General features: G+C 40.6%; 1 protein-coding gene across 1 annotated transcript in view; it reads right to left on the bottom strand.

Moving 5' to 3' along the window:
• The window catches only part of COL4A2 (collagen type IV alpha 2 chain), a 191,437-nt gene that overhangs the window by 24,944 nt on the left and 150,762 nt on the right, over positions 1-15,731 (bottom strand). Inside the window, exons 32-38 of the mRNA XM_080997344.1 lie at positions 7,932-8,075; positions 6,724-6,849; positions 5,579-5,760; positions 4,568-4,631; positions 3,886-3,960; positions 2,304-2,411; positions 597-704 (exon numbers count right to left, since the gene is read on the bottom strand). Of these exons, the coding sequence (XP_080853470.1) occupies positions 597-704; positions 2,304-2,411; positions 3,886-3,960; positions 4,568-4,631; positions 5,579-5,760; positions 6,724-6,849; positions 7,932-8,075 (807 nt within the window). The remainder of the gene's footprint in view (positions 1-596; positions 705-2,303; positions 2,412-3,885; positions 3,961-4,567; positions 4,632-5,578; positions 5,761-6,723; positions 6,850-7,931; positions 8,076-15,731) is intronic.

The raw sequence follows: 15,731 nt of genomic DNA, 5'->3' as shown, positions 1-15,731 counted from the left end.
CTGCAAGCTATTACTGAGAAGCTGGAACAAATCAAGAGGCTGAACCAACTACTTTTATGAGGCAAAGTTACAACATAGGATTGGAAGGGAAGGTGAATAATGGGGTGCAGACATGCCAAAGGTGTATAAAAATTATGCATGGTGTGAAGGAATAGGAATTTCAGCCATTCTCTGTTTGGTTTTTGGTTGTAAAACCTGGGTTTTATAAAATGCTTGCCTCTATCTTGTCTTGTTCTATTACTGGCTCAGTAGTTTGGTTGAATCTATCCCTGACAGTTTGCCAAGTTGCTTCTACATACTTGTGCCAAGATTTGTCTGTTTGCAGGACAATTAACAGTGTGGGGATGGAGGGCAAGCATGGTTCTGATGCTCCTTTCCTCCCTTCAAGGCTGCTGTCAGAAAGTCATTTAAAGAGACAGAAATGTGTCTTTTTCATAATGTGTAGATTAGCTCTAATCTAAAATTTGTGTATTAGAACATCAAAGAAAGTATTACTTGCATTTACTGGAAATAGGCAAGACAAGAGTGCATAACTTCTCCTTAAGTCCAAAATATACAATGATGTATTACTGACAACTAGGATGAATAGAATTTACCTTTACTCCCTGGAAGCCCAATCCACCCAGAACTTCCTTTTTCACCTGATGATCCAGGAAATCCTGGATCTCCAGATAAACCTTGTTCGCCAACCTGCCCTGGGAATCCTGTAGAACAAGTAGAGAGCTATCACTAAGCAACCCTTGAATTGTTACAATATAATTCAAATGGTGGTGAAAGTGATACTGGATTTCTTACAAGAGTGAACTACAGTGGTACCTCTGGATACAGACGCTTCAGGTTACAGACGTTGCTAACCCAGAAATAGTACCTCAGGTTAAAAACTTTGCTTCAGGATGAGAACAGAAATCGTGCTGCGGCAGCGGGAGGCCCCATTAGCTAAAGTGGTACCTCAGGTTAAGAACAGTTCCAGGTTAAGACCGGTCCTCCAGAATGAATTAAGTTCTTAACCCGAGACACCACTACATTCTAAAACTCCTAATGATCTGATGTGAAAAAATCTGATTTGGTCTGTATATGACTAAAAATATATTCTACAGATCATTTTAAGATGTCATAAAGAGGACACTTCATCAGTCAAATCTCCCTATGGTTAATTTAAATCCTGCAATTTCTTATATAATATTATATTAATCCAATACTGCTTTCTTACATTGCAGTCCCACCAAATATGTCTATAATGTGTAAGATATTGTTTGTATCTCCAGCAATATACTGTGTATTAGAAAGCTGAAACATCTTGGAAGTCTATGTAGAAAATATCACCACAAATAAATATACTGGTGGTTGTCATTTCCCTCCTGCTGGAATGAGATCCCTTGAGTAATTAAAACCTGCAAGTGGTAAAGATATTGGTACAAACATCTTTTTTCCTTTTAATGAATGCTCTTTATTCCCGGTTGCCTTAGCTCATACAGAACTTTTTTTTTTAAATGGCAAACAGCTGATTGGAAATTATACGAAGTCTATGAAAAAGGAAGCAGTAACCATAGGTAAGGGAGATTTCTTCCACATATGGTGGAATTGTACAAACATTCTATAGAATTGTGTTTACAGAACCTGGGGGTTCCCTAGTTGGTGCCTCCCACCGTTCCGAGGCATCCAGCCAGCTGTTTGGGGTCTGGTAGTGGAGCCACTGGATCCAAAGTTGGTCCATTTTCTGAAAAGGTTTCCAATGTGGGCCCCTCTGCTGCCCCTGTTTAGAGCTGGTACAGTAAAACCCCACAACCATTATCTTCCGCCCTGACTAGCAGGAGCTGAAGGCCTGTGGCTGCAGCAATGGCTTGATTGCTCCAGTCATCACAAGGTCCGAGTTAGGATTGCTCTGCTTATAGTGAAAGCCAGTGCTTTTTGTTCTGGGGGGACACAGGGCTACGCATACCCCTAAACATTCTGTGACTCTAAGTTTGGCCTCATTGAGAGGCAGTATTTCAATATGAGTAGGAAAAGGAGAGTACTCCTAAACATTTTTTTAGAAAGAAAAAAAAAGCACTGGTGAAAGCAGAACAGGGGTTAAAAAATGCCCTCATAGCCAAATTGACTTTGTTTCAATGGACTAGTTTAAACTTAAGAATATGCATCAAGTATCAGCATCTGTTTTAAAGTATATAATGAAAAAGCATTCAGTATCCAGTATTGCTTTTACTTTGCTGTATTTTTAATCAACACTTTGTTATTCATTTTTAGTGTATTTGTTTAAAAAGTGTTTTATATAAGCACATTATATACAAAACAGGAAATCCCACCTCTTTGCCCTTGCAATCCAGGGGAGCCTGGGGAGCCCCTCATGCCCTGAATGCCAGGAAAACCTGGAACACCAGCATCACCTTTTCCTCCTTTGGCTCCTTCTACCCCTGCAAAAAACAAAGAGAAATATTTATTGTTCCTCTCCCCCTTATCTGCCTGTATCGCTAAACCATATCCTTTTAAAACAGATTTTTAAATTTATCCTTTTATCTTTTTAAAACAATTTTGGAATTAGATGATTTTTGAATTTATCAGAAACAATTCAAATGCTGTTATATTTCTGTTCCCTCCTAACTGCCCTATCAACTGTGCTAAAAAGTTTAATTTGAAAATAGTGAAGCAGAAAAGGTCAATAATTTACCATTAACTAACACTCTGCACAGATTTTTTATCCATTCCCTAAAACCAATATCTTGTATTGAATTATTTTTTAATAAGACACACTGTGGTAGTTAATTTTTCCTTCTTTACAAGTTTCCTGTTAATGTTGTTATCTTGGTGAAATTGTTGCCATGTTGGAACCTGTTTTATATTTGAGCTTTCCTCCAGTCAATAGGAATGTTTTTACCAATGGATATTTATCAATATACTGTAGCCAATATCTTGAGTTTTTTAATGATATCCCAGATCATGTTGTTCTTGTACTTTCAAAAGCTCTGAAATCTAGGAAATAAATTCCAAAATAGTTTGCCACCTCCTTGCACCGTATACAACAAAAAACTAAATACTTAAATACAAGTCTTCAGATATTATTTTTTTACATTTTTTATGCTTAAACTTTACCGTAATGCTGTGTTTATATGTTATTAGCACTGGATTTCGGGCAGATATCAGCAGTTAGCCCCCCACCGCCCATGTGCCAAGCCAAGGAGGCATAAAATAATGATAATAAGTAGAATAAAACCTTTATTTACCTACTGAGAGGATCCATAAAAAAGCAACTGTACCAAAAGGAATTATTGTGAAAAATAAGGGTGCCATATTAGCAGAGTTCGCCCCTGTATGTATGTCACTATTTTGCTATTTCAGAGGTTCAAAGCATCAACCAAGAATGAGACCTAAAGTCACTGGGTAGACTTAGGCCATTAACATCAGTATTTTGTATTTCAGTAGGGCATGCACCCCACAGCACCAGCACTACCAGTGAAAAAGCCAACCTTCGTCTTACTACAAGTTGATAATCGTCAGGCTGTGAGAAGAGAAGACTAACTGGGTTCCTTTTGTTGAGCTTGATGGTCTTTCATATAACCTGGTCCATAGTTGTTTAGAGCTTTGTAGGTAAGCAACAAGACCATAAAACTAGCTCAATGGTGTGATATGTGGCTGGGAAGGAGCACATCTTAGCCACCACCTGGGCCAAGGTATTTTGTACCAGCTGCATCCCTCTGGACCAACCACACCCCAGATCTCTCATAGAACGTGTTACATGATATTACCAGTGCATGAGTCTCAGTGACGAAGCAATCCTTGTCCAAGACAGGATGAAGTTCTCACAATAGTCAAAGCCGGTAACAGGCGCTGTTTGCCACAAACTATTTTGCATTATGAATGAATGCATGTGTATACACACATGCAAAATACCTTTGGCTCCAGTTATGCCAGCATCTCCTTTTGAACCTGCTCTTCCTGGCAAGTTTATAGTATCTCCCCAATCACCTGTAAGAGGCAAAAAATTGAGATAATACACACTCACATAGATTTATATACACCAAGATCATCTGTTGAACATCTTTTAATGTGAAAATTCTAAACTCTATAATGCAACTCTCCATTTACGTGCTTTCAATATGTGCACAACCACACAATCACCCACCCATCACGCTGAACCCAGAAGTGACCCAAAAAGTCACAAAAACATCACAAAAGGGTCGGAACAGGGTGTTTGCAGGCCTTTTCAATGGGGTTTCAAATATACGCAATTTCGCTGATGTGCACGGTGCCTCAGAACATTACCCCCACTTAAATGGGGGGGAGGGTGGTTGCCTGTATTATTTTCTCTACAATATATACTTCCATTTTGACTTCATCTAAAGAATGAAAAGATATGAGAAGTCAAGATCAGTAACTCTCAAGAATGAGAGAAATATTTCCTTGTACTAGACTGGGTCACGAGCAGGAGCCTTTCATTTTATACACAAATCTATCTGTCTGTCTGTCTGTCTGTCTGTCTGTCTCTCTCTCTCTCTCTCTCTTTCTCTGTGTGTGTGTGTGTGTGTGTTTTACATACACATAGCTTAGATGTACAGAATATAAATGGACTCACCAATTTCCCCAGGCTGGCCACTTTCGCCAAAAATACCATCAATCCCTGGAATTCCCTTTTCCCCCTGTCACATAGTTAAAAAGAACATCAAGCTTTCAAGCATAATAAATATTAACCAACGTTTTCATTCTCTCTGGACTTCCTCCACAAATATCCAAATTTGTTTTTCTGTCATAAATCTTAAACTGTACTCTTGTTGAACACAGTGTGCACCTGAAACCAACTTTATTTAAACTAAAAAATAACTCAGGGGTGGGGGACTGTATCTACTTGGTGGGCTGGATACTAACCTCCCCCAACTCCAGTGGGCCATTTTGACTGGGTGTGGGGTTGCCCACCTGTCAATCATGACACCACAATGACACTGGGTGATATGCTTTCCTTTGCCAGGGCAGTCTGAAATCAAAGCAACAGGGGGTGCTGATTGGCAGTATCTGCAAACCCTCCTTTCAGCAGGGAACCATGGAAAGAATTTAATTTCATGCCAAGGCAATTATTTTGTCAAGGAAAGTTGCTTGTGGTTTGCCAGATGGAACTATCTCTACTCTTATGCCCCTGAGTTCTCTTGACCCCATTCTGAGCCAATTTCATGGGTGCACAAGGGGGAAGAGAGGAGGGAAACCTCACTGCGCAAAAAGAGCTCCTCAAGCAGGATGCCTGCTGACAGGACTCATTACCTGAATCCTGCTGAGTGTCTTTACTTGCCCCACACCTGATGTCATATATGTCAAGTGTCAGGCAGGTGAGCATGGCTTTTGGAAAATGTCCTCTTGGACCTAGTTAGGGCTCTTGCTAGACTCAATTAGGCCTGCAGGCTGGAGCCCCCATTCCACCCAAAATAAAGGAAATCAAATACATTATTCACATGCACTGCATAATCTAGTCTGCTTTTGGTGAATTTACAGAATTTGTTTTTTGAGGTTCTGGCATTTTGCTTTTCAAACTACTAAAGGAAACATACCAGAGATAACAAAACTTGGTAGTTTGAGTCAAACAACAAAATCTGCTCACCCTCCTTCCCGTTGCTCCAGGGAAACCAGAAATACCACGACCTCCTGAGACACCTATATATCCTGATATGCCTTTTATTCCTTTAATTCCATAGTCACCTTTCTGACCTTTTTCATAACCTGGAAAGCCAGGTGAACCTGGCCTTCCTGTCTGCCCAGGGTAGCCTAGTGCTCCTTTTGTGCCTGTAGGAAACACAGTTCAAAATGTTAAGTTAAACTGAACCGGGCAAGTAGCTGAACTTCAGTAAAGCAAATGTTGGTTTCAGCTGCCTGAAGTATTCATTATGGGGAATGAAGCCCTCAGCTGCATTCTGCTAATTAACTACCACTAAAAATTGCACTGGGATGCGGGTGGTGCTATGGGTTAAACCACAGAGCCTAGGGCTTGCCAATCAGAAGGTCGGCGGTTCGAATCCCTGTGATGGGGTGAGCTCCCATTGTTTGGTCCCTGCTCCTGCCAACCTAGCAGTTTGGAAGCACAAAGTGCAAGTAGATAACTCCAGCAGGAAGGTAAACGGCATTTCTGTGCACTGCTCTGGTTCGCCAGAAGCGGCTTAGTCACGCTGGCCACATGACCCAGAAGCTGTACGCCGGCTCCCTTGGCCAATAAAGCGAGATGAGCACCACAACCCCAGAGTCGTCCCTTTACCTTTACCTTTAAAAATTGCACTGTTAGGAGTCTTGGTTGACCACAAACTTGACATGAGCCAACAGTGTGATGCAGCAGCTAAAAAAGCCAATGCAATTCTGGGCTGCATCAATAGGAGTATAGCATCTAGATCAAGGGAAGTAATAGTGCCACTGTATTCTGCTCTGGTCAGACCTCACCTGGAGTACTGTGTCCAGTTCTGGGCACCACAGTTCAAGAAGGACACTGACAAACTGGAACGTGTCCAGAGGAGGGCAACCAAAATGGTCAAAGCCCTGGAAACGATGCCTTATGAGGAACTATGTCATTTTGTGGTCATTTCCTATTATTTATAATCTGAATAAGTGCTTTAGAATGTGTGCATTATGTAATACAGAATGAAATGTTTGTAAATAAAGATTAAATTCTCATTTGCTTCATGTGACAAATGTTCAAATGCTGTAACATCAGTTTGTAATATATTATACTCCTTTTCTGAATATGGAATTGCTCCTTACCTTTGAAACCAAAGCTCCCTTGGGCACCACTTTCTCCTTCATTTCCCTTTTCACCTTTCACATCAAGCATCATACTTGGCATGATTTTAGGGGGTGATCCTGGTGGGCCACGGTCACCACGGTCACCTATTAAGAATACATTATTCATCCAGACTGCCATGTCAATATAGAAAACTGTTTGCAGGGGTGGCCAAACTTTTTTCAAAGAGGGCCAGATTTGATGAAGTGAACATGTGTGAGGGCCGACCAAAGTTGTTGATTTTTTATATATATGTATTTTTGGGATTTGACCCCAATGAATAAAATGCCACAGGGGGCCGAATTAGGCCCCCCAAACAGACTTTGGACATGCCTGGTTTACAGCATTGATCCATCCTTACAATTTAAAGGCAACACATTTAAGAGGATCGGAAAGGTAAGAATGCTTTGTCTCCTTAAGTGTATCCTTCTGATTGTGATCAGCCCTTCTAATGTGCTATAGTGGCGAGATGGTTGTACTGGAATCAAGGAGACCTCGGTTCAAATTCCTACTCAACCATGAAACTCTCTGGGGAATCTTGGTTACCCTTACCTGAAAGCCTACCCTCACAGAGTTGTTGTGTGGATAAAATGTGAGCAGGAAATAATACTAATACTTCATTATTTACATCTTCCTACCAATGTACTAAGGGTGTCTTACAACAGAATATACAGAATAAAAAACAGTAACAAAAAAAAAAGCATACATTAAAATACAGTGAGCAGAAGAACACTGCCTTGAACTCCTTGCAAGGGGGTGAATTTTTTTTATATAAAAAAACCTAAATAAATGATTTAAATAAATGTTCTCAAAAAAGTATATGAGGATGTAGCAATGAGGAGTGCAGCCCAGCAGCTACTCCCTTTCCAATCATAGTCCTGAGATTTTGTGATGAGAGAGCAGCCAGGGGTCTTTCTGCTGACTAATGAAGGTGAAAGCAAGTCCCTCTGAAAACTAAGGCAGTAATAAACCTTCCCTGCTTGATGAACACCAAGCTTTACTTACCAGCAAAAGCCAGCAATAGACTGAAAACACAGTAAGCTGTAAGATTACCAAGAGAATTTTTTTTATATAAAGAGGACAATTATATTTCACAACCTATTTTTTCCAAACTGCTTTGCAGTTGTGTATGAACACATCTCGCGCACACTGAGAGACAAGCAATACTTCACAATGTGAAGGACAATACCTTTCAATCCCGAGTCACCAGGTAAACCTTGAATCCCTGGCAAGCCAGTGAAGCCAGGCTCTCCTTTGATTCCGTTCTGCCCTGGCCACCCTCTGACGCCTATCGCACCTTTGAAACCTCCAATTCCAGAGGAACCTTTAGCACCTGTTGGTGGAAAACATAAAAGAGAACTATTCATGTTCACAGAAATGGGGATTAATTTCTTTTTCCTACTTTGTTCTAGGGTTCTAAATGTAAACTTTTTAATTTTAAAATACAAATGCAAAAGTAAGCAAGAAGGTAAGGCACCTGCCCTCCATCCTGAGGGCCCCATGTGTTACAGGAAGGACTCCTGCCAGAAAACGCAGGGCAGCCACTGTCAGTCAGGACAGATAATATAGGGGGAGACTGTACGCTGAGTCAGATACCAATGGCCTGACTCAGTATAAGGGATTCCCAATTTTTATATTATGGTCATTAAAACCTAAGCAAAAGAAGAACCAAACCAGTATCAATACAATTTATTTATTTATTTATTTATTTATTTATTTATTTATGCATTCTATTTGGATACTGCCCTTCATCTGTACATCTCGGGGCAGTTCACAACATAAAAATACAATATAAATATATATATATTAATCATGATTAAATCATATTATGTAAGATTAATGCATAATCAATACATGATAAAGATAAAGTAAGAGCAAAAACAAACAAATAATGCCCCCTCCTACAACACATTTTAAAGTGTATTGGATCTTTATCATCCAAAGGGATGGAAGCGGAACGTTCTCTCCTGGCACCTAAAGTTGTACATCAAATCGAAATCGAGTCAAGTGGGTGTTAGAATTCCTGCTCCATGTTTGTAGTCATGGGATTGTTGTCTATCACATGACAGTATATGTTTTGACTCCACAAAGTGGGAAGTGACAGAGACAGGATGTTTGTGTTACTGTGTTCCATGAAGTGGGACTATTGTCCTTTGTTCTTTCTCTTTGTTGCCTGATGCTAGAGAGAGGGAGCCATGTTGCAGTGCTACGTGTGTTTCTATGTAAATAAAGTAGATTAGCCAAAATGCTGAGTTGCTGAGGTCTATTATGCAAGCTGTGAAGACTCGCGGATCCCTAAGTGTGCCGATGTCTGTTGGCATCGGTCGCTGTGATGTTTGGGCAGAAGAAAGCTTTTGAAGCTACCGAACTAAAGACCAGGCGAAAGAGAACATGCCAGTCGGGCGTGTGTCTCTGCCAGGGTCCTACTCGAGTGTAGGACGAGCTCCTGACAGCGGGGTGTCTTTTCACTTTAGCCCAATTGCTCAAAAGCAAAGGAGACCCACAGCAAACACTCGTTGTTGACTGAGGCTTTCTCAGTAATGGAGTCACGATATAACCCAGCATCCTGCCCCTCTTTTATTGGTGAAGTCTTCCAACTCCATCAAAGACCAAAGCAGGCATTAAAAGGTGTCTTGAAAGAGAACTATTTGAAAATGGTTTACAGATGGTATTTAACCCCGAGCAGATTAGCTAAGATGTACAAATCAGAATCTGAAGTAATGAAGGAGAAGGAACATTCTTCCATATGTGGTGGACATGCAAAAGAGTATTGGGAAAAGATATATAACAAGATGGGGAAAAAATGTTTAAAACCTTTCCCTAAAAAACCAGAGGCATTCCTTCTGGGAATGGCACAGACAGAAGTACCATATTGGCCCGAAAATAAACCTCACATTTCCCCCCCAAATTCCAATCATGAAAAGTTAAAGTGTGGCTTATATTTGCGACTTTACAAAAATTGTCTTTTATGGTAACATGGAGCTCTTGAGACCAGCCAGCACCAACTGTGCTGCCTGGCTGGTCCCTGAGCCACCAGAACTGCCGCCAAAATTGTCGCAACTGGAGGGGAGCCGGGGTGTCCAATGCAACAGCCAGGGAAGCGGCTCAGAGCCCCCAATGGCCTTGACTGGGACTGGGAGCACAAGAATCCTGGGGAGCAACTTTCCATGCCCACTACCAGAAATGGAAGCCCCTGCTATCTCTCCCTGCTATTTGTGTGAAAGGCAAACATCTCTGTAGTGCACTATTGGACTTTAGGTCCAATATTTTAGGAAACACATTTTTATAGAGAGCATATGATTACATGCATGTTAGCATGTCATGTGTGATTGGGAATGTATCAATGCTAACAGCTACCCATGGCATCACATCTGAAGAAGGGCCTCTGAAGAAGAGCTTAAGGGTCATGGAAGTGGGAGGGAGGAATGAGATCAAGCATAACTTCCAGGTTGCCACTAATGGCCACGGAGCACGAGCCTTGATCTCCAGAGAGAGGCTTGATCATCGAGAGATATAGGGGGAAGCACAAGGGCGCTGTGCACCCCCAGAAGAAGCCCAAAGGGGAATTTTGTTTTTTTTAAAGATAATTTTTATTGAGTTTTCCATATTTAGTCACATTTTATTATATAAGTCTATAACCTTAGGCATTGCTCAGAGCATCGACTTCCTTCCCTCCCTCTTTCTGACTTCCAAACATCTTTTAATAAATTCTTAGCATTTCTATAACCACTTTTTACCTTCTACCTTCTTTTAACATTTCGCCTCATTATATGTAAAATAGCTTCTTATTTTTACATAACAAAACATTTCAACTCAAACCTACAAACGTTTTCAAATGTTTACAATTTTTTTTTCATGTAAAATATAAATTTGCTCCAGTCCTTTCTAAACAGTTCGTCGCGCCGATTCCGGATCTTCCCCGACAGCTTTGCCAACTCTACGTACTCCACCATCTTTGTCTGCCTTTCTTCCAGCATAGGAAGTTCCTGCTGCTTCCATTTCTGGGCCAGAAGTATCCTTGCAGCCGTTGTGGCATACATAAACAAATTTACATCTTCTTTTTTATTTCCTCTCCAATTAAACCTAACAAAAATGCCTCTGGTTTTTTGTTGAAATTATATTTTAAAACCTTCTTTAATTCATTGTATATTATATCCCAGAAGGCTTTGACCTTAGTACAAGACCACCACATATGAAGGAAATTCTAAAGGGGAATTTTGGGTGCTTGTATTGGCAGCGCAAAATTATGAGCTCTCCTGTCCTTCCTGAAGCTCCAAAAGGAACAGGGGAGGGGTGGGATCGAGCTGAAAGCACGACTATCTACAGCAAACTCTCGACGAGAAGCCTCCAGCCTTTGATGTGGTAACTTTTTCAATTAATGCAAAGCAAGAGAACTTTAAAATTGATTGAATAAGATAACTAGGACGATTTGGCATAGTAACGGGGTGAAAGAAAGGAAGTCCGCCCTGGTCATGGCTTGCTCTACTCTGCTCGGGGACAGTTTAAAAGCATGAGAAAAGATTAATCTTTAAATATTTGGAAACACTTTCCTGCTAAAAAAGCCAGGCAAACTCTATAAGCAGTGAATTGGATTTTGAAATCCCCCCCATTCCAATAGGAAGGGGGGACATATATGGTTGCTTTCGTTCCTAGAACTCGTCTTTCTGGTGGAAAAAGCAATTAAAACAAGAGATTTCTTTATTTTATTTTTATTTGGGAGAAATACAGTGGTACCTCGGTTTAAGAACACCTCTGTTTAATAACGATTCGGTTTACGAACTCCACAAAACCGGTAGTGTCCCAGTTTACGAACTTTACCTCGGTCTAAGAATGGAATCCAAATGGTGGAAGGGCACCAGCGGCGGGAGGTCTCATTAGGGAAAGCGCGCCTTGGTTTAAGAACGGACTTCCGGAACGGATTAAGTTTGTAAACCAAGGTAGTTGGCGGTGTTGGGATTTTGCCTGCGTGCAGTTTCCCACAGAAGCGATTAAGGAGTTGGCCAAAGGCCAAGAAGACTGAGCAGAGGGAGTTATTCTGCCTAGAGATATGGGACCTTGGCTACAACTCTGCTACTGGTCGAGGTCACCCATATAGGCATGATGACTCATGACTTTCCTGTTTGTAGGTTGGTTGGTTGGTCAGTGGTTGTTTGAGAGTCAGTTGGAGTTTGTTCAGAGAGAGTTAAGATCCGTGTCTGTATCCTGTATCTTGTGTAACTTGTGAGTCTGCTGTAAATAATAAACCAAAGTAACCAAGTTACTAGTAGCAGCACCTTGTTCTTGCTTCATTCTGCCAGCTTGCAACCGACTGCTTCTGGACAGTCTGCGTATGCTCAGCAATATTCAGCAGGCGGATTTGACTTCTTTTGGTGGGTGAAATAATTGAAACAAATCAAACCTGCGTGTCTGGACCGACACTTTCTATTTTATTGGTTTTTTTCCTTTTTTGAAGACACTTTTTTACTATCGTCACTAATTTTGTAACTGAAGGGGTTTTTTTTTAAGACTGTTGAATAACAATTTGGATTAGACTTTAGAAATCAAAGAGGACTGGGCTTTCTTTGTTCCTATCTTCTCCCCCCATTTTCTAAGGGAGGGGGAAGAAAAATAGACGGAAGACTTCTATCTTTCCTAACTTCTTTGTTCTTTCTTTTTTTCATTTTTGCCTAAAACTATGCCTGCAGGTTGCCTTGCAATGTTGGATTGGCTTTATGAAAAAAGCTGAAGAATACCATGATTTTGTATTTACTTTCTCTCTCTTTCCCCCCTTTTTGTCAGTTCTCCCAGAGTTTTTTGTGGATTACAAAAACACAATGGTACAAGGAGTTGTAGAGAAGCAGAGAGATTTGTTTTGAAAAGATGCCCTTGCTTTGAGAACTCACCTCATCAGCAGGCAAGAACAAGTAGCCCAAACAAGTTAAAATAGAAAGGAAAGGGAAAATATAGAGGAGTTGGAGGGGGAAGATAGGAAGGGGTGGGGAAGAGAGAGAAGAAAGGACATCTAGTGGCAAAAAGAGGCAACTGTAGGAGGGGGGAATTATTTTTATTTTTATCATTTTCTTTTTTCCTTCTCTTTCTCATCTTTTAAGAGAGAGAAGAAGTAATATTTAAGACTGGGAAATATAGAAGATTGGAGATAAATTTTAAGTGGGATTGGTGAATAAATGTTACAGTCTTTGAAATATGGCATCAAAAACCACAGTCAGTGGCTGGAACTATAACTATCACACAGACAAGAAGGGGGTCCAACCTAGAGATGGAACCTAAGGTAGATATAGCAGATACATTAATGGATCTGAAAAAAGACTTAAGAGAGAATACAGATAAATTGGAGAAAATGACTGGGAAAACAGAACAGAACACCAAAACTATGGAGGGTTTAACAGTACAGATTAAAGAATTTACAACTAAAACATCAGATTTGGAAAAACCCTGCCTGGTGATTTTTAATTCATGAATGGTAGGTGAACTACCAAAAAAAGGCTTACAATTGATCATAAGAAATCCCGATGAGATTGCTTTCAAAAATGGAATAATAAATTTTTGACTGAAGCATTGAAAAATAATAAGATTCCATATAGATGGGAGTTCCCTGAGGGTGTCTCATTTACATATAAAGGGAAAAAGCAAAAATGCAAAAGTGTACAAGATCTGGAGAAGTTTTGGAGAAAATATAAAAAACAACTTGGAGGAAAAAAGCCTGAAGCAGTAGGTGCAGAAGGGGAAACAGATCCGGCAGAAAAAGAAGAAGATAAACAACAGCACACTTAATTAGACCTTTTTATTTATAAAATATATAAATAAAAGAGAAAAAAGAATTTGAAATTTTTAACTTGGAATGTTAGCGGACTAAACAATAAATTGAAAGGGAGTAAAACAGAACATGTATTACAAAAAGAGAATTTGGACATAATATGCTTGCAAGAAACACATGTAGCAAGAAGACACAGAAGAGTCTTGATAAATAAATGATTGGGGATGGACTTTATGACATTAGACAAAAAAAAGAGGGGTGGTAATTTATGCTAAAAATAAATATAACCCGAAACACTTATTTAAAGATGATTATGGAAGGATGACAGCAATAGAAATAACCTTACAAGGCAAAAAAAATTGTGATAATTGGGATCTATTCGCCAAATTATTAAAAAATTGGAATTTTTTTAAGAACTGAAAGAAAAGTTGTTTGAGTTTATGGATCAAAAGATAATATTAATGGGTGATTTAAATGGGGTAGTCTCCTTAGAAATTGACAGGACAATAAGAAAAATGGATTCAAAAGAAGGCAGACTACCTGTCACTTTCTTTAATATGGTAGAGAACTTAAAATTGACATTTGGCGATTTAGACACCCATTTCATAGAATCATAGAGTTGGAAGAGACCACAAGGGCCATCGAGTCCAACCCCCTGCCAAGCAGGAAACACCATCAGAGCACTCCTGACATATGGTTGTCAAGCCTCTGCTTAAAGACCTCCAAAGAAGGAGACTCCACCACACTCCTTGGCAGCAAATTCCACTGTTGAACAGCTCTTACTGTCAGGAAGTTCTTCCTAATGTTTAGGTGGAATCTTCTTTCTTGTAGTTTGGATCCATTGCTCCGTGTCCGCTTCTCTGGAGCAGCAGAAAACAACCTTTCTCCCTCCTCTATGTGACATCCTTTTATCTATTGGAACATGGCTATCATATCACCCCTTAACCTCCTCTTCTCCAGGCTAAACATGCCCAGCTCCCTTAGCCGTTCCTCATAAGGCATCGTTTCCAGGCCTTTGGCCATTTTGGTTGCCCTCCTCTGGACACGTTCCAGTTTGTCAGTGTCCTTCTTGAACTGTGGTGCCCAGAACTGGACACAGTACTCCAGGTGAGGTCTGACCAGAGCAGAATACAGTGGCACTATTACTTCCCTTGATCTAGATGCTATACTCCTATTGATGCAGCCCAGAATTGCATTGGCTTTTTTAGCTGCCGCGTCACACTGTTGGCTCATGTCAAGTTTGTGGTCAACCAAGACTCCTAGATCCTTTTCACATGTACTGCTCTCAAGCCAGGTGTCCCCCATCTTGTATTTGTGCCTCTCATTTTTTTTGCCCAAGTGCAATACTTTACATTTCTCCCTGTTAAAATTCATCTTGTTTGTTTTGGCCCAGTTCTCTAATCTGTCAAGGTCGTTTTGAAGTGTGATCCTGTCCTCTGGAGTGTTAGCCACCCCTCCCAGTTTGGTGTCATCTGCAAATTTGATCAGGATGCCCTTGAGTCCATCATCCAAGTCGTTGATAAAGATGTTGAATAAGACCGGACCCAAGACAGAACCCTGTGGCACCCCACTAGTCACTCTTCTCCAGGATGATGAGGAACCATTGATGAGCACCCTTTGGGTTCGGTCAGTCAGCCAGTTACAAATCCACTGAGTGGTAGCATAGTCAAGACCGCATTTTACCAGCTTCTTTACAAGAATATCATGGGGCACCTTGTCAAATGCCTTGCTGAAATCAAGGTAGGCTACATCCACTGCGTTCCCTTCATCTACCAGGCTTGTAATTCTGTCAAAAAACGAGATCAGGTTAGTCTGACACGACTTATTTTTCAGAAATCCATGCTGACTATTGGTGATCACAGCATTCCTTTCTAGGTACTCACAGACTGTTTGCTTAATGATCTGCTCCAGAATCTTCCCTGGTATTGATGTCAGACTGACTGGGCGGTAATTATTTGGGTCCTCTCTTTTCCCCTTTTTGAAAATAGGAACAACATTTGCCCTCCTCCAGTCTGCCGGGACTTCGCCTGTTCTCCAGGAATTCTCAAAGATGACTGCCAGTGGTTCTGAGATCACATCTGCCAGTTCTTTTAATACTCTTGGATGCAGTTCATCTGGCCCTGGAGACTTGAATACATCTAAACTAGCCAAGTATTCTTGTACTATCTCCTTAGTTATTCTGGGCTGTGTTTCCTCTGCTGAATCATTTGCTCCAAATTCTTCAGGTCAGGCATT

Source organism: Podarcis pityusensis (assembly GCF_964106645.2).
Source record: "Podarcis pityusensis genome assembly, chromosome: 3".
Classification (NCBI taxonomy): Eukaryota; Metazoa; Chordata; class Lepidosauria; order Squamata; family Lacertidae; genus Podarcis; species Podarcis pityusensis.
The sequence above is the reverse complement of the archived record's forward strand: the minus strand, read 5'-3'. Positions and strand labels throughout refer to the sequence as shown.